At 51.8% G+C, this 19,643-nt stretch overlaps 1 protein-coding gene across 8 annotated transcripts in view; it reads right to left on the bottom strand.

The window, feature by feature from the left end:
• APBA2 (amyloid beta precursor protein binding family A member 2) overlaps positions 1-19,643 on the bottom strand; it is a 232,770-nt gene that overhangs the window by 25,331 nt on the left and 187,796 nt on the right. For 6 of the 8 annotated variants that reach the window (XM_082386045.1, XM_082386050.1, XM_082386044.1 and 3 more), the window contains 3 exons: positions 19,272-19,308; positions 1,078-1,223; positions 313-348 (listed from right to left, as the gene is read on the bottom strand). In XM_082386045.1, the coding sequence (XP_082242171.1) occupies positions 313-348; positions 1,078-1,223; positions 19,272-19,308 (219 nt within the window). The remainder of the gene's footprint in view (positions 1-312; positions 349-1,077; positions 1,224-19,271; positions 19,309-19,643) is intronic. The other 2 variants (XM_082386051.1, XM_082386049.1) reach the window with 1 other exon arrangement.

Raw genomic sequence — 19,643 nt, 5'->3', positions numbered from 1 at the left:
CATGGTCGCATCAAATGCCACATTTAAAAACATCTACACAAAATGGCCACATCATGGCAGTAACCGTGCTCTAGCTCACGGAGACTCTAAAAAAGAAAAATGAAAAAAAGGGCAACGATTAAATGCTTCTGTAAGTGGGCGGCTTAAAAAAAAAAAGTGTCTGTGATTTCATTCAAAAGTCTAGCATTGACCTACCAAAGGAAGAGAAAAACCCATCTGCCACATTGTCTCTGTTCCTGGGGCTCCCCCCAGCCCCCTCCCCCTGCACAGGACATGCCACAGAAACACAAGCAAACCCCACATCCTACACACCGCTTTCTTCTTGATTTTAGCAGCCTTTTGCATCCTCTGAGCAGCGTGAAAGAGAAAAGAAAAACAGGTGGGCGCAAACCGAAGGAAGGCCAGGTTGCTTTGCCCTCTCCCGACCACCGCGCAGGGCTCGTGCCTGAAGCCCCTCCCCCTCCGTCGAGGAGGTCAGAGTACGGTGAGGATGGGGAGGGGCTGACATCCTTCCTCACCCCGCAGGGAGACCCCCGACTGCCCAGAGGGGCACCTCCTCAGACCACTGCCCCTCCCTCCTGACCCCATCAGCTTTGCTGACTTGGTCCTGTCCTCCCCCTGCCCGGCTGCACCCACCCTTCAAACCCAGGTGATCCGAATGACGCGCACCGAGAGCCGCAAGTGCGTCAGAGTTTTTCTTGAGGTCATAGATTTAAATAAAACGTATGATTTTTTTTGCTTCCCTTTCTGCAAGTACTTTGGCACTAAAGATACAGAGACGGTCAAAATGGGATGAGAGGCTCTATACAAACACGTGACTGGAATGCTTCGGAACAATTACATTTTAAAAATCACGTGTCCTGGGGGCCCAGTGGCAGTTCCTCATTATGGAGCCTCTCTGTCCCCAGCCCGTGTCCTCTCATCCAAGGCAAACTCTCCCTCGGCCCTGCCAGGCACCTCAGACATTCCCACTCTCGCGCCCAGGGCTGTGGGGTCAGCCCTGGACAGCGGGCCGTGTCACCCATCCCGCTCCAGTGCTCCCTGCAGGGAAGCCGGGTGCTCCTGGGCCGCCCCTACCTTGACCCGGCTGACGGCCTCCTGTGCCTGCATCATTCTGATGTTTTTGGATGGGTTCCGCTCCGAGAGCAGCTGGGTGGAGCCCAGGTAGTTGGCAGCAAAGATGATCCCATCGATGAGGTCTTCCGGCTCACAGGGCCCTGGAACTGAAGGGGGCACAGTTGTCAGCCCTGGAGGACAAAGGCAAGGCAGCGGGGCCAGGGGCCACGGGAGAAGGCTGACCCGTTGTCCCGTCTGCAGGGAGTGGGGGGGGCGGGGCTCCTGCCCCCGTTACCGACAGCGCACAGTACAAGTAACTGCACAGAATCAACACCCGGCCAGGAAACCCTGCACCCTTGGTGTCAGGAGGATAATTCCGGGGCCAGGCAGCTGTCACTTAAGGCACCTGGGCCTCCGAGGGGACAGCCGTCTGCTGCAACCCCAGAGGCGCCCTTTCCCCAACATTTCCATGCCTGCCCCAGAGCCTTCGGCGACTCCGGACGGTGATGGGAACTGCCCACCGCTCTCCAGTTCTGTGCCCTGGGGCTCCCGGGAGCCTGCAGACCCCTCACACGGTCTGTCTGGCTCCTCCCATGCCATGTACCCCAGGTCCAGGCTGGGTGACGTGGTCCCTGTTCCATCGGCTGCCTTGAGACCTGAGGTGCCAACAGCATGATCCGGAACGTTCCATCTCTGAGCTGTTTAATACTGGAACCACTGGCCTCATGTGGCTTTTGAGAACTTGAACATGTTGGCTAGTGCGACAGAGGAACTGAATTTAAAAATTTGTATGCAATCCTAATTAGCTGACATGTCAATAGCCACACGTGGCTAGTGGCTCCTGTCTCCTGGACAGGCAGGCCTCTCTAGGTAGGAGCCAGTAAATCTTTTCTGTAAAAGGCCAGACGACAAAGATCTTAGGCTTTGCTATCTCTTTGCAACTAGTCACCTCAGCATCTGGAGCACCAAAACAGGCCCAGGCAGCGTGTGTGTGAGCAAGCCTGCTGCACCCCAGCCAAGCTTCACACACACAACTGGTGGCCAAAGGATGTGGCCCCGAGTCCACAGTCTGCCAACCTGGAGGCCATTGCTCAGCCCTGCTCGCAGGCCCACGACCACGTTCTTCACTTCCCTGCCTCTTCCCTCTCACTGCCCACCTCCAGCCAGAGCCCTTCTTTCGGGGACCATGGCCCTGGCTCTCAGGCTCCCCTCCTTCCTGAGCTAGGCCACCCGGAGTCATGCCAGTGTCCACAGGGCTGGCTATGCTGCATCCCCAAGCCCTCAGGGCCAGCAGTCCCCTCCTACCCTCCCCTCCGCCAGTGTTCTGCGGTCTCACCTCCAACCGCTGTTTCTGCCACCACCCACTCACCCAGAGTGGACGGCACCATCCACCAGTTCAACACCACCTGCCCCGAGCCCTCAGCTTCCTCGCCTCACATCCTGTCTGCCTGCCCCGGAGATTTAGCAAAACTCTACCCAGGCTTCCTCTGGCTGGAAAAAGTCCCCAGCAAGCCAAAGTGGTTCCATTACAAATTCATGGCCCTGGATGCCCTCAGAACTCCTTGGCAAACCTAACGGGCTCCTCTGGGAAGCGCTCCCTCCCCCTCTGTGCACGGCTATTTCATACCTTTCTCCATCCTCTTGCACTTCCCGCTGCCCCTCCTGTGTGTCCTGGACAGAGCATCACCTCTGCTCCCAGACACACCCGCGTCCTGTGCGGTGGGCATCTGACCAGCCCTCCTTCCGCCTTCCTGTGCAGCAGTGGGGTCCCCACCGGGGGCCTGAGGATCACCTGCGACCCCATCCCTCCCCTCCAGGACCCTTCCTCTCCCCCACCTCCAGCCCACGGAGCTGGTTTGTTCGAGTGAAAGCATAACGTACGGGTTTCCTGCAGGCACCCCAGATACATATCTTCTCCTGAGGTTTCAAGAGAAGGAACATTTCAGAGAGTAAGTGTAGAAACCTGCCCCGAATCCAGTGTCGGCCTGGGGTCGCGTCAGTGAAGCTGCACCTTCGTTCTCGGGTGACGATCTGCTCAGTGGGGTCTCCACTGAGCTCACAGACCCCTCAGCGTGGTCTCCCCACCACATCCGTCTCCGTGGGAAGGTTCTTCACAAGCAGCTGACCTGGCTGGATCTGGAGGAGGTCAAAGTGCTCCGCAGCCTTGGGGGGAGTGGGCTTTGGGCTCCAGGGTGGGAGGGGGAGGGGTGGGGAGTGTGGAGAGAGGGGCTGGAGGGCCTAGTGGGGACCTAGCTCCTGGCAGGTTTATAATCTCACCCTTTCAGTATTTAAAAAGGCAACCCAAGGGGCTTCCCTGGTGGCGCAGTGGTTGAGAATCTGCCTGCCAATGCAGGGGACACGGGTTCGAGCCCTGGTCTGGGAAGAAGATCCCACATGCCGCGGAGCAACTGGGCCCGTGAGCCACAATTACTGAGCCTGCGGAGCAACTGGGCCCGTGAGCCACAATTACTGAGCCTGCGCGTCTGGAGCCTGTGCTCCGCAACAAGAGAGGCCGCGACAGTGAGAGGCCCGCGCACCGTGATGAAGAGTGGCTCCCGCTTGCCACAACTAGAGAAAGCCCTCACACAGAAACGAAGACCCAACACAGCCATAAATAAATAAATAAATAAATCATTTTTTAAAAAAAAGAATACTATTAGTTGTAACATTGCCATCACTGTCACACCTAGGTGTAACAGCTTTAAAAAAAAAAACGTTAAAAAAAAAAAAAAAAAAAAAGGCAACCCAGGAAAGTCACAATGTCCCCCGATGAATGTTCAAATTGATGGTTTCCCATCCTATTTTTCTGTAGCTGGGCTCGCAGATCCAATGTGCCCTTTTCTGGGGCAGGGCAGGAAGAAATGATTTCTGTGGGGCAGGTACTTCAAATTATCAAGGTCACAAAGCACCGTCATCACCACAAGCCCAACCCGCACTGGAGAGAGTCAGGCTTCAAGGCAGCGTTGAGGCCAAGAGGGCGTGATCCTGGCTGCGGGCAGCTGCAAGGCAGCTCTGCTCTGTGCCCGCTTCTAGACCCCCTGTTGGGGGAGCAACAGGGGGGCCTGCGGCTGTGCTCAGCCTCTCGGACAACCCAAGACAGGAAGAGCCACCCGGGACGGGGCGCCGGTACAGAGCCAGTGACTCCCCAGGCCTGTGGCCTGGGCACCAGCTCACCCCAGGGCCCAGGGCGCAGGGAGGCAGGGCCAGGGCTTAGCAGTGGGCCGGGCACAGAGAAGGGCTCCCCAAGTACTTTAATAATGAAAGCAGCACGGGGACTGTGCCAGTGGGGTGGGGAACGGGACTCGCCCCCCCAACTCTGCAGCACAGGGAAGGCACCCCCCCCCACCGCCGCCCGTCCGCGTTGAGGGCCAGGCCATGTCCTGGGTGCTGGGACAGCAAGGGGGGCCAGGCAGGGAGGTGCCCTGTCTCTGGACACCTAGAGTCACGTGAACAAAGCAAACTCAGAAGCAAGGTCTTTTCAGAGGCTGAGAACCAGTGTGCAGGAAGCCAAACCCAGGCTGAAGGGACACTGACACTGTCTAGATCTGATGATGGAAAAGGCTCATCTTAGGAGCAACAGGTAAGCGAGACCCAAATGATGGGATGGGGGACAGTGACAAGGGATGTGTTTTCTGGGTGTTAGGATCAAGTGACATCCTCGCAGGTCCCAGATGTCTGCAGGGAAGCAGGGTCAGCTCTAAGGGGACACAGGGAGCCGGCTGAGTCTGAGCTCTTCCGCTAGCCCTGCTGGACCAGGCTTTGTGCCCTGGGGACAGCCATCTAATTTTTTTTCTCTCAATTTCCTCGCCAGCAAAATGGGTGGAGGGAGAGGATTCCTGATTTCTATCTTGACAGGGTTTTTGCAAAGATAAGATTAAAAGTCTGAGTTTCCTAAATGCTAAAAGCATATAAAATGCAAAGCCTTAATTGATGAATTCTAGTTTTCATTTGCATCCAGCTCAAAAGACAAGTCATCGTGAGTGGATAAGGCAGAGCCTCAGGGGCCAGATGAGGGGGGCAGTGGCCTGACAGCAGGCTGTGCCTGAGGGCAGGTCACGCGCTCACGTGGCCTTGTGGGCCTGGAGGCTCCGCGGGCAAAGGGATGCCACGGGGGAGGGTCACGCAGATGTAAGCGACAGAGCCGGGACCAGACCAAAGCAGCCACATACTGGGTGACAGCCTCCACCATCACCCAACACCCAGAACCTCCTGGCTACAAGTGATACGACCCTCTTTTAAACCCCGTACCTGATGGGGTGGTGGGAGGTGGCAGGTCATTTAAAAACAGCTGAAGCTGAAGTCATTTGAGCAGGGAAGGAGGGAGAGGGGAAGACCCCAGGCAGCCCCCGCTGAGCCCAGAATCACCTGCAGAGCCCCAGGAGCCTGCAGAGTCCCTCCCCTGCCTCGGAGATGCCCCTTCAAGGAAGCCGAAGGTGGGGGCCTGGAATCTGAACTTGATGCCCGCATCAAGCCTGTTTGGAACCACCTGACCTCCAGCAGACAAGAGCTCCCCTCCCACGTTCATCTTAGGAGCAACCCCTCTGCCAGGCACAGGCCAGCACCCGCTTCGCACTCAGGGGCTGGCAGGCGGCTGTCCAGGGACTCTGCGCCCGACAAGGGAGAGAAAGCTGGCTGACCCTCGAGGGGCTCCACGGCCAGGGTCAAATCAGGCTGTCCCTTCCATCTCAGGCACCTTGGTCGTTGCTCTGCAGATGAGCAACCTTCTCCCAGGTGGGCAGGGCTAGGGGTGCCAGAGGAGGGGAGGGGATAATGGGAGAGGGGAGGCACCGGGAGGGGACCCCTCCCTGTCAGCCCATCAGCAGCTGTGGTCCACACGTGGACACATCGGGGACTGTCACCAGCCAGGCAGAGGCAGAAGCCACGCCCAACAGAGGGAACAGGGCGTCTAGCACAAGGCAGCAGCCTCCACCCTGCCCCTCAGGGCTCCTGACCAGGGAACTTGCGTTTCTACCATCTCATGCCATCTGCTCCCCAGGTGAATATGGTCCCAGGGTCCATCTCTTGCAGAGGGTCACCTGCCTGACCCTCCCAAGTCACCCGTCCTCCCTGCAGTGACCATTAGTGACCAGTAGATGGCATCACTCTGTTCTGGGGGAAAGTGCAGGTGGTCCCAGGAGCCCTGGGGTCACCGCCCGCCCCACACCCCTAGCCAGCACCCAGGGCCTGGTCCTCAGCAAGTGTCCCCATGCCCTGTCTGTGGGGTGGGGGTGGAGTCACGTGACACTCCGTGCCCCCCCCATCCCTGGGGGTGAGGGTAGACTTTCTGAGGCCTCTGTCTTCTAATGCTCCCCTTGCCAGTTCCCCAGAGGGGCCTTGGTCAGCTCCCTGGACCATTCTGTCTCACTCCACGCCCCAGAGTAGCCTTACTAAAGGCTGGCCCCATGTCCCCAGGCCCCATGTCCTGGCCTGGGGGCACAGACTCCTGTTGTGAAGGGTGCCCCATCCCAGGCAGTGGGGTCCACCACTCGCACCCATGGACACCTGCTCCCTGGGAAGAGGCCAGGGAGGGACTGGGGCCTTTGTTACAACTCCCGCAGAGGCCGCCCTCCATGGGGCAGGGGGGTCTTCTCACTCCTGCTTTGATCTTTCTTCAAAGAGGAAACAATACACATGACAGTGCCTCCAGCACCTTCCCGCCACTCAGACCCCCACCCAGCCCCACTCGAATTAGGATGCAGAGAGGAGTGGCCAGCGTGGGGGATGGGGGTGGGTACTTCAGCTTCACAGACACAGCTCTCAACTCCAATCACCAAATGCAGAACCAAGGATCAAACGGCTTCATTCTAAGACTAAAGCAGCTGGTCCTGCATGTTTGGGTATAAACTGTCCTTATTTTGCTCAACTCTTGAAGGAACCCGAAGCTGAGACAGAACAACAAAAGAACAGAGAGAGAGCTTTGCAGGAGATTCGGTCTCCCCAGAGGGTGATTTCTCCATTAACTATCTTTGCATGACAATACATGTACATGCATGTATCAGAATGTCTCTGCACAGCCTGGATAAGAAGAAGTGAGGCGCTCAGTGTGTTCCCCGCTGGAGGAAGCCTTCGTCTGAAACACCCGTTGGAGAACCAGAAGCCCCACTGGCTTCTCTGAACAGGGAAGGGGTGGGAGGTCCCCAGGGCCATGCCTTGGAGCTCCCGGCCCTGCCACGTTTGGGGGATTATCCTGACAGTGGGGGGTGGACAAGGCTTCCAGCCAGTGGCCTGGCCCCAGGAGCTCTCATTCAGCTGTGCCTGCTTCTCCCTGGGGTCTTGCAGGGGGTGGCCGGGTGGAGCCAGGGCACAGCCTTGGATGGGACTGTGGGTGTGAGTCCAGAAAGCCTCCGAGTGCAGCCCCACCCCAACACACCAGACTCCTGGGCAACTTCCATTCCATCCGGCCCGCAACAAGCTCATGAAGCAGACCTGTGTCCTAGTTTTACAAAGAAGCACGGTCTATGTGGAGTCAAATAATTTTGCCCAAGATCAGTCACTGACTCAGGCACAAAGCATTTGTAAGTTCTTGTCCACGAGGCCCTGTGTGACCAAAGACACGGAGCCCACAGTCACAAAGTAGATGCATCAGGATGGCCCATGGTGAGTGGCACAAAGACAGGACACAGTGGCCGGGGAGGAGCAGCAGGGAAGCCCGCCCTTGGGAGGGATCTGGGGCGGCTGCCCTCTGAGCTGAGCTCTGGAGGGTGAAAGGGAATCAACAGGCCACAGAGGGAGAGGAGGAGAGAGCTTCTCAGGCTGAGGCAAGAACAGGTGCAAAGGCCCTGGGGTGGCAGGGAGATGTGCAAACTGCTGGATGCAGGGGGTGGGCCAGCAGTTAGGATAAACTGAGGTTGCAGAGCAAGTGCCGGCCAGATGTGAGGATCCTGGGGCTACACCCAGGACTGTCACTCCAGGGTATCAGTCAGGGAAGGAGCCCAAGCTCTCTGCCTTTAGAAAGTAACTCAGGCTGCAGACAGGCAAACCGCATAGGGGAGGGAGGGAAAAAAGCTGGGAGGCTACTGAAGGAGTCCTAGCAAGCAAGTGATGATGAGGATGATGATGGTGATGGTGATGATGATGATGATGATGGTGGTGATAATGATGGTGATGATGATGATGATGGTGATGGTGATGATGATGGTGATGATGGTGATGATGGTGATGGTGATGGTGATGATGACGTGGAACAGGGTGATGAACAGACAGCGACAGATTGATTCACCCTGGAGGTTCAATCAGTAGGACCTGGAGGGGGCTTGGAAGAGGAAGGATGGAGAGCTAGAGAGCTCACTGCAGGGCTGGATGGATACAGCTGCTACTCACTGAGAAGAGGACCCTGGGAGAGTTCTGAGCTTAGGGGGCAGGGAGGATTCTGAGCAAGTTTAGTGGCAGGAGCCTGGAGTCCCCCCAAAAGAAGCTCAGGGGGCAGCTGGACTCAGGAGTCCCAGGGAAATGCATGTCGGTGCCAAGTAAAGCTGCAGGCATGGGAGAGTCACTAAGGGGAGGAGGGTGCCGGGTGGGGGCAGGGCTCTGCTGAGCTCCAACGCTCTCTGTCCAGGCGGTGGAAGGTGACCGGCAAAACAGAAAAAGAAGGGCACACAGACAGAGAAGGTGGAGGGAGGCCAGGAAAAGCAGGGCTTTAGATAGGGAGGCATGCCCAGCTGTGCGGCGCTGGTGGGAGGAGAAAGGCGCCCCAGTGCTTATGGGGCAGTGACCTTGCATATGGGTTGAAGGGTGTGAGGGAGGAACAGAGAAGGAGGCAGCCAGTCCCAAGTCCCAGTTAAGAAGCAGAGGAAGTGAGCATGGGGGTGTGGACGGACGCAGGGCAGGACACTGTGTTCAGAAGCCAGTGGCCAGGAGCATGGAAGATACAGGGGAGGAAAGATGTCAGATGGGCTGGGGATCCAAAAGGCAGAGGGGGACCTGACTCCACCGGGAGGAGGGGCATAGCCCTGACTGGACAGGGCGGGAAGGATAGACAGGGAGCAGGCGGGGCACGGAGGCCACGTCCAGGAAACACCCAGATCATGGAAGAGCTGGCCTGGGAAGGGCCTGGAACAGGGAGAGGAGGCAAGAGGGAGGAACATGAGACTGGGCAGACCCGGGGATGGTGTCTGGCCCCGGGTGGGCTCTGCCTGCCCCCAATACCTTGCCCACCGCATCGGCCTGTCCCAGAGCCAGACGCCCCAACACAGCCAGGGCGGTGCCTCTGAGAAGCCGTGTGAGGGTAAAGGTGATCTTGTAAGGCTGATGTAAAAGAGAAGACGCTGTCTGAAAGCCAGACCATGGGACACTCCCGGGGAGAGGCCACGCCTGGGTCTGCAGGCAGGTGGCAGCATCACTGAGGAAAGGGCTGAGGGATCCACAGGGCCGAGCATTAGACACTGGCTGGAGATAAAGTCACTGACCACTGGGAGGAAGAGACTCAAAAACAGGGAGTCAAGGAAAAAAAGGTCAAAGCCAAGCCCGATACAGTGCATAAATCTGCCCACGACAGGTCGTGGGCAGAAGCTTCTTGTACTTGGGAGAATTCCTTCCCAGAAAAAGCAGAATGAATACAAAAACTGGCAAAAATAGGAAAAGGCGTATGCATGAGGTTGTTTCCTGCAGCCCTATTTGTAACAGCAAAAAAACTGGAAACCAGCCAAAGGCTCCTGCAGAGGGAACATCCAACTGCACGGGGGTCGCGCGGGTCTCCCTCCGGAGCAGCAGAGTCCTCCACACACCGCCCTGCCCTGCCCAGCGAGGAACTCGTCATTTGCAGGATTCAGGATTAAGTTAAAAAAGCAGGATGGAGAGAAGGGGGTTACCCAACTCATTACCCAAGAAAGGGGAAGATACGCTTATAAGAAAAGTATGTGAAATGTCAAAAATGCTTATCTGCAGTGGGAGGAAAGGACTGAGGGGAGAGGGGTAATAGGAAAAGGAACTGAATATCTGTGCATATACGCTGTTATGTATGTTTGATTTTTGAACCATGTAAGTACTTTATATAATTATAAAACGAGATTAAATTTTAAAAAGTAAATTCTTAAGATTTAAAAGAAAAATGAATCTAAATGTGTATCCAGTTATGACCTAATCACAAAGAGAAGAACCATTCCGAATGATTGTCAAATGCAGTGATTTGCTGGTACATCCCTTGTGAGCTATACCCTAAAGACAGAAGTCAATGCAAACAAATCTTTACTGTATCTACACTGTAATCCAGTGTCCTCGGTGACATTGGTATTGCTATTCTGTGACTGCTGTATGATTAGTGGAATAAAACAAATGCAGAATTATGTTGGTGACCTTGAGACTGGGGATTTGGGACATAGGAAAAGGAAGATACAAATGTAAAAAACCCTATAGTGCTAGCAAAGCATCAGTATGAATCATGATGTATTTTATCTTAAAAATATACAGAATATTAGTTACTTATATATACATATGGGTAATTAATTATCCCCAAAGTTAGCCGCTAAAATGATACACATTTATTTTCTCAGTTTCTGTGGGTGGGGAATCTGGGTGTGGCTTAACTGGGTGCCTCTGGTCAGGGTCTCTCTCAAGGCTGGAATCACCATGACAATCAGGGCTGTAGCCAGCTTAACAGGAGAGGATCCACTTCCAAGTTCACTTATAGGGCTGCTGGCCAGAGACCCCACGTGGGCATCTATCTGACAGAGCCACTCACAACGTGGCAGAGTAGGTAAGCAAGAGAGAGCAGGAAAGAAGTCACAGTCTTTCTGTAACCTAATCTTGGGAAGGACATCCCTCCTGTCATATTCTGTCCACTAGAAGCGAGTCAATAAGTCCAACCTACTCTCAAGGGGAGAGGTTACCCAAGGCCACGAATACCAGCAGGTGGGGCTCACTGGGAGCCATCCCACCACAGATACATTTCTTACCCTTCTGACCAAATCAGTAGCAATGAGCACCCACAGCGAGCAGATTATAGTCTCTAAGTACGATTCCCCAGGACTCCTGTTAGAAACAACTTGTCCTAGTCCTGAAGCGAGAGGTGTTTAAGATGAGCCTGGAATATCTAGTCATACCAGAAAGCAAGGAAGCTACCAGAGACGATAGGGGTCATGTTGACAGGACTCGGGAACCAACCTCGGGAGGCTCCCACTGACCTAAGACAGGACAACCTCAACCCCAATAAGGATAACATCCACGACACAGTGTGACACGCCCACCGTGCTTCAACCCTAGAGTCCCTGATCGTGCTGATCTTTAGAGGTTGTCAGGGAAACTTATTAATTTAAAATTTTTTAAATAAAGAGAAGGAATCAAGTAGTTAACGAGCTTTTCCTATATGAACTGTACTCTGGGTAACTGAATATTTGATGAGGGCAAGCTTCTCTGCAGAGGAAAACTCCAGATAATCAAGAAGAAATGAGAAATGATGGAAGTAGAACACCATCATTTTGCAACTTCTAATCAATTAACGGGTCTAGACAATGATCATTAATGGCTGCTAATATTACAAAGAGAGAAACAAAGAGCCAGCATGTGCCTCCTGATGGAAAAACACAATAACTATGAAGGTTGGGGTTTTTTGCCCCAAACAACCAGACTAAATCTGATCAAGCCTCTTTATCTAAACACCCAACATTTTACAGCAATAGCCCCAGGAGGATGCAATCAGCAAAATCCAGGCTGCAGGGCACTCCATGAAACAAATGATACAGATTCTTCCACAAGAGCAGCAACAAAAATATTGTAAATGAGAAAAAAGAGAGATGGATAGAGAACCTATAAAATAAGACACGTAAGAGAATGGGACACGTAGCTGATCTCAATGCATGGCCCTCATCCGGACCCTCATACAGATAAGCACACTGTAATCTGGGGAAAGGCAAACACTGCCTGGGGGTTTAATGATACAAAGAAATGATTATTTTATTTTAGTTGTGGTAATAGTATTGCAATATCTTTAAACACAAACTTCCTATCTTTTAGAGATACATATTCGAAACATTTAAAGAGGATAGTGAGATCTGAGGTTTGCTTTAGAATAATCTAGGAGAGGGTGGGGATGTAGATGAAGCAAGACTGGCCGAGAGCAGGTCGAGACTGAAGCTGAGGGCACGGGAAGTTCATCATAGTATTCTCTCTTCCTTTGTATACGTTTGAAATTTTTTATGATAAAAAATTAAAGGGATGCATCTCCCCAAAAGGCATCATTTTAAAAGAAATCAATATTCTATAGTATTGTTCCTTGTATTCTACCCAATCAATTAGACAAGAGGAAAAAGTAACAGAAAACAAGAGTGGAAGCAGCAAAAATCATTCTTATTTGCAGACGGCATGACTGTGTACCAAGAAAAACCCAAGAAAACAACTAAAAATCTACTCAAAAAAGAAAAGAATTCATTAAGGCAGTTGTTCCAAATTTAATATATTAAAAAATCAATAGCTTTCTTTGTAGCTACAAATAGTAATATGTTAGAAAAAATAATGAAACAAGAGATAAGATTTACAAAAACAATAAAAGGGATAAAACACCAAGGAATAAACTAACAACATGTGTGTTGGATTTTTACGAAAAAAATTTTATTGATGAAGATAAACAAGCTTGAATAAATGGAAAGATAAGTCCTTTTCTGGCTAAGATGCTATATTGTAAAGCTGACACTTCCCCTATATAGATAAATTTAATGCATGGCATGCCAAATTAAAAAACCAATAGGAATTTTTATTGCATAACTAGATAAACTGATTCTAAAGTTTCTATGGAAAAATAAATATGTAAGAGGATCCAGGGAATTTGTGATCAGGAATGATGGTGGCAAGGGGAAGAACTAGCTGTACCAGGGAATAAAACGCAGCATAAATCCAGGAAAGCAAGCAGCCTGGTTCTGGAACCTGAGTGGGCAAATCTGTGTAACAGATCCAGAAACAGCCCTACATGTACATGGCAAATTTCATGTATGATGAAGGCTGCATTTCAAACCAGTGGAAAAAGAGATTCATTGAATAGCTTTGGCACAATGGGTTAGCTGTCTCATTTGAAATGTAACTTTTCCTGGATCCATATATCAAAATAAATTCCAAATAAATCAAATATTTAATTAATTTAAAATAAAATCATAAAAGCTCTAGAAGAAAACTTTATCTTAAAAATGTCTTAGGACTGTGAAGGTCATACTAATCTCAAAAACTCAGTAACCTCAAAGGAAAAAGATGAATACACTTGACTACATAAAATGTTCAGCAAATTTTAAAATATCCAAAAAAAAAAAAAAAAGAAATTCAAAAGACAACTGTAACCTGGGGGAAACTTTTGCAATATAAACCAAAGGGCTAATTTCCTTTATATGTAAAGAACAGCACAAATAAATAAGAAACACCAAAAATCTGATAGAGGGATGGGCAAAGGAAATAAACATGCAATGCACAGGGAAAGAAACACAAACAGCTTATAAGCATAGGAAACTGGTATCTGGGATTCACTTCTGATGAAAAATATGCACGTGAAACTACCAAGATACCACTTTCCACCCATCAGCCTGGGGCTAAGAGCAAACAGGGGGATGGCACACAGTACAGGTGACCCACATGCTCACAAATGATGGACAGCCATGTGACCTCTCTACCTCTTGGGAAAGCAATCTGGTCATCTTTATCCAAGCAGGCGTGATGCTAACCTGTAACCCCGCTCTATCCAGGAAGTGCTTTTCTAAAACAACTCACACCATGGGACTTCCCTGGTGGCGCAGTGGTTAAGAATCTGCCTGCCAATGCAGGGGACACGGGTTCAAGCCCTGGTCCGGGAAGATCCCACATGCCGTGGAGCAACTATGCCCATGCGCCACAACTACTGAGCCTGCGCTCTAGAGCCCGTGAGCCACAACTACTGAGGCCTGCGCCCTTAGAGCCCATGCTCCACAACTAGAGAAGCCACCGCAATGAGAAGCCCGCGCACTGCAATGAAGACTAGCCCGACACAACTAGAGAAAGTCTGCGCACAGCAACAAAGACCCAATGGAACCAAAAAAAAAAAAAAAAGAAAGAAAGAGAAGAAAATAACTCAACTCACACCTGATCGCAAGTACTCACCCACGAGGCTGCTCAGTGCTGCACGGAGCAGAAACCATGTAACCATCAGTCCTGAGGGGGCTGATTAATACCCCATCGTACGGCATCATACGGCATCGCACGGCCATGTCACTGACTCCTGTGTTACCACTTGAATAATTAGGTGAATTTATAGTTGTTGTCTCTACCAAGAAATCTATCAAGAAGTGAAATCTACCAAGAAGTGAGAGAGCTAAGTGCAGACCCATGTGGCTCATATCTATTTTAAGAAAAAGGTCTAAAATCAACTATACTTCAACAAAATATTAAAAAATAAATAAAAAGCTCTATGTATAGTCTTATATATGTCCAGGAAATTTCTGGCAGGATTCACAGGAAATTTGACAATGGCTTCTACTGCAGAGAGGGATTAGGGGTCTGGGATGTGCAGATAGAAAAGGAGAAGGTACCACAGGGATTTCCAGGGTAGAAATCATTTTTCAATCTTACGGCTCTTGGCTTGATCCAAGCACTATTCAGAGAAAGCTTAACAAACCTCTATTGGTGAATAAATGTTCCCATTTAAAAACAGGTCTAAGCCCTATTCATGCTGACCAAATGCAATACTGGAGACAAGATCTCACATGGTTTTGTTTGTTTCTAACAAGAAGTCTTTTTGGTTTTCCTAAGCCCTCTTTGTAACGCTCCACTCCCTTCTGACTCCCACCCTCCAGCCAATAGCACCCCGGACCCAGGGGGCCCACGTGTCCACCCAGGCCTGCTCTGGGCTCGGGAGCCCTGCCCCTGTCACAGGCTGACAAGGAGGAGGTGAGAGCTGCCTTCAACTTAGGAGTCTTATCTGGACAGGTTCACCCCAACTGCTTACTTTAAGAGCAAACCAAGGCTCAGATCTGAAGTGCCCAGTGTATGAATATAGCCAAGTGGCTTCATCACCACTGTGAGGACCCCTCAGAGAGGGAAGGTGTGAGGTGAGCTCAGCCCGAGGCCTGGAAGTCGGGGGATGAGGCCCCCGTGATCTCCCAGCACCCAGGGTGGGACATTGACAGGTTCAGACAACAGGGTGTAAGGACCCCTTTAAGGGGCCCTGGATTGGAGGACCAGCGGCATCTGAGCACGAGCCCGGGGTCTTGGCGGGGTGTGGGTGGTCCAGGACACCTCACGGGAGCCTTGGCTGCTGGACCGGGGGAGAGCAGTGTGAGGAACAGAACACCATCGATCAGCCTTTGTTTGGCGCTGAAGCTGCTGCTGTGGGGCTCCATCGCCCGAGACCAGCACCAGCCTTTGGGTTTTAATAAGCACATGTCTGGTTTGATAGAAAAGCTAGACTTTCACATATACTCGTTCAGAAGCAGGTGACCCTCTGGCCCACGTGGACGCATGCTGCCACCTCCATGGCCCGCGGGAGGGAACACCCTGGCCTTCCTGCTGCTCCTTGCCGCCTGGGATGCCTCCCCACGGGACGGTGGGAGAGCTCTGTGCAGGGGTCCACCCTCCACAGGTACCCTGCAGTGTCAACCTTCCAAACCAAGAGGGTCCGAGAGGGCCAGCGTCTTCCCACAGACGGTGGTCACCGGGGGGGGGGGCTCTTCCCTCAATGACTCGGTGACTCTGAGCCTGAGTGGGGCCAGCAGCTCTGATATCCAGAAGGTTATCCTCAGTGGACTCCCCAGAACTGGAGCCGTGCATCTTCACCAGGTGAAGGCGCCCCCGCTCCTGCTGCACGCGGCGGGCTGCTCGGATAGTACAGCAGGGCGCGGCGAGCTCAGACCCCAGCCGGGTTCCCAGCCCAGGTTCCCACCCGGGCTGTGCAGGGACCACCTGACCATGAGCCCTCTCTGAGCCTCGGTTTACTCATCTGTGGCAGCACCGTCCCTGGGGGTTGCTAGGAGGTCACCGAGTCAGCGTGGTTAAGGCATCAGCGCCGTGCCGGGCCCGAGTAGCGCTGACAAGGACTATCTGGCCCGTTACTGATGGTGTTGAATGAAGGTGTATTAGGGAGTCAGGAAACCAGCTCGGCGAGGAGGGCGGGCTGTCAAGTACCCAGACGTGCGTCCAAGGCCCGGCTCCGCCCTTTGGCAGCCATGGGGCCTCGGAGGAGCCTCACTGCTTCCTAACCTGTGAGTTAGGCTGACGTGAAGGAGATGCACAGGGCCCAGCACAGGGACTGGCACACACCCAGCGCCCGAGACACGTGAAGACGGCATCGCTGTAACTGTTAACTATCATCTTTCATTATTACTAACAATATAGGATGTGAAGTAAGGCATGAGTTGGGACTGAAGGCTCTCCTTCATCAAGGCTCCAGGAAGGTTTCCCGCAGTGCAGAGCTGGCAGAAGGCCCACTCCTCCTCAAGGTCACAGTGGGTCTTCTCAGCCCTTGAGACCTTGGGCCGCAGGACTGAACGTGCCCGAAGGCTCCCCCGCGCTTGGAATGCTCGCCTGCCAGACAGGGTGTGGCCAACACCGAGGGCATGTCCCCTCCAGCCCCCTCTCCAGACCTGCTCCCCTCCTTCCTGGAAGCCCAGTGGTCCAGGCAACCCTGAGGTTCAGGGTGCAGTCACTGGCACATCTCTGGCCGATGGGAGACAAAGAGGTCATCAGGTACTTTAAGGTTCAACTAAATACTCAGAGTCACGAGGGCTCCTAAGTTCAGCCAGACGTGGGGCTGCCTCCTCAGAGGGAAAAAGGCAGGACGCACAGTCTGTCGGCTGGATTCTTCCGAGAGTCCACGCAGCGTCCACACAGCCGCCCAGGGGCTCGCCTCGAGCACGAGGGTAAGAAACGCCCATCAGGGAGGGTGTGTGGAGCCGTCCCAGTGTCCCAGGAGACAACATCTCTTACGCTCACTCCATGGGTACGGCTTCCAGGGGCCCCTCGAGGGACACATCCGGTTACAAGGCACCCTCCATGGGAAGTCCAAAGCCTTGTACCCCCCAAGGATGCGTCTTCCTTCGAGACGCAGTCACCATCTTTCCCATCTCTACCACGGCTGGCGTGGACTTTTGCCCTTTTCTCTCTGCTTCCTGCCAGGAACAGGAAGTGGTATCCAGAAGAATACGGACACTGGCTGGGACTGAGGTGACCCGCCCAAGGAGAAGGCCGATCCCCGAGTCACAAACCCATGGAGCCAGGAGCCACTCGCCTCTGGACCTCTGTACACAACAAGCTTCCCGGTTTGGACAAGCTCCCAGTAGGTACATGGAAACACATTCCTAACTGATCAAGGTATCTAATTTGGGGGTGGTTTCCCCACATTCATTCCATCCTAGGGTGTTTCATCATTATCTCTTCCTGTTCCTGAGTCAGACTTTTGGTCCTTCAAGTCTTTGTTGAATACGAATCCTCTGCTATGAAGGGGTGTGTGTTTGCTTTAAGATCGCTACGTTTTCGTAACAGTCGAAGGGCTTCTCTTCTATAGGACACTCAAAAGTAAGGCGGTCCACACTGGTATGAGCTGGTCACAAGCAGCCTTAGCCAGTCTGGGTTGGTTGGAGGCAGCTGTTTTGATTTGGTCTAGAACAGTCAACTGGTACAACTGGTACAGGGGAGTCTTCTGGAAGTCTGACTGCTAGAGGTATGACTCGGGGCACCCAGGCACTGACTCTGCTTCCCGGTCCCTCCCCCTCCCCTCCTTGCAGGTGTGAGGCCGATTCAAGCCAGGGGAGCCTCATGTGCAAATCATCCCCCCAGACAGTTTGAGGGAGTCCTGCCCAAATGGCGCCATGAAATATGTTGAAAAGTGAGCTTTGGGACTTCCCTGGAGGTCCAGTGGTTAGGGCTCGGCACTTTCACTGCGGGGCGGGGGAGCCAGGGTTCAATCCTTGGTCAGGGAACTAAGATCCCGCAAGCCGTGCAGAGTAGGCAAACAAAAAAAAAGAAAAGTGAGCTTCTTGGATCCACAAGAGCCTCCATCACCAGACCAGTGGACTGGCACAGCCCCATCCCGGCATCCTGATCACCAAGGAGACTGGAGCTGGAATGTACCGCATCCTCCCCTATGAGGGAGATGCTGGGTCCTGCCAGTCACTGGGTCCTGGAACAACCACACTAGCAGGCTGGATTGGGATCATCATAATCTACTGCGACCTAATGAAAACCAGTGTGATCCAGTCTGAACCAGCTAAAACGTACCCCAAACCACATGTAAACTGCTGAGCGAAATCCATCTGAGCCTACTGGAATTGGTCAAAATGGGGTCAAGGCTATTTGAATTGTGTAATATTGGTTCTGACAGTTCAAAACTGGTTTTTATCCAGCTGGAACAACACCAAGCCAGTATAACGTGGAACCAGTTGCAACCGGGTTGAGCCAGTGAATTCACTTTTAACCAGTTTGAATTGGGCTAGCCTGATTTAAACCACTCAGTCCCTTGAAAGGGAATTTGAGGGCTTCAGCTTCCCAGGTTCTTTTAGTTCTTTAGTAAAAAAGAAAACCAGGGTAGCAAAAGTCTAAAGTCATTTATTCCTGAAGATTAATTTACCTTGCTCCCATAAATATTCATAAAAATCAATTACCAGCTTATTGAAAGAATTAATAAACTTCACATTGTTTATTGTAACCCACTAGCAAGAGCAGGAATCAGCCTCCTGGCAAAGCAAAGATCCTACTTTTAAGAGGCTCTTTACCATGTGGTTGGAGGGCGTCCTAAAGGAGTTGCCGGGGTTTCCCTGATGCCCTTCAGACAACAGCCAAGCAGGAGTGCTCCCCACACCAAGAGTGACACAGAACAGATCAGCTGGGTTGTTTTTCTTTTAATTGAATGTTAAAATGCAATATTAACCTCCTCAAAAGAGACAGGAGAGTGGAAGGAAATGAAGAGTCTTAAAAAAAAAAACTAGCAGTCTGAATTTGGATGCAATTATATCCACCCTAATCAACAGTGTTAGATCGTAATTAGCAGCTTATACAGAGACATTTCAATCTATTAATTCAATCATCGTGTCATGTGTGAGGCCATTACTGAAAGTGTAATTAAATGGAATGGTCTCCTGTTCCCTAATCAATTGGATCTTCTCCCCTCCCATTGATGACATGGGGCCGAGCACCTTGCCTTACTGTAGAACTGCCTTCCCCTTGAAGGTGTGTTTTCTACACAAGCTTTGCGGGAGAAAATCAAAAGTCAAAGTCCCATTTGCTTGGACGTGAAAATATGTCAACTGCCCCCTAAGAGAGAAAATTTAGTCACTTACCAGCCACAAAACTTGGAAATGATGCCACCTTCTTTGTCTGTTAGGAAATATGAAAACACACACACACAATAGGTTTAAGTAGTTGGCCCATAAGATCTAGGCTAAGATGATTAATTACCATAATTAATGGTGGTGATTAATTATGGTAATTAGTTAATTACCATAATTAATTAATTATGACTGGTCTTCCCAAGAAGTCAGCTCCTTACAGCAAACCAGTGTCTTTCTGGTGCCATGATGTTTGGGTGGGGTACATGTAACCAATTCTCATGGAAAACCTCGAGTACAAAAGGCCATCAGCTAAAACTAGATTAGCATGTCACTGCTAGAAGGAATACACCCAGTGGTTCCCTAACTGGTGGGCATGAGAAT

This window comes from Balaenoptera borealis, assembly GCF_965194805.1.
Source record: "Balaenoptera borealis genome assembly, chromosome: 3".
In the NCBI taxonomy this organism is placed as follows: Eukaryota; Metazoa; Chordata; class Mammalia; order Artiodactyla; family Balaenopteridae; genus Balaenoptera; species Balaenoptera borealis.
Note: the sequence above shows the minus strand (reverse complement) of the source record. Positions and strands in the feature narration are given on the sequence as shown.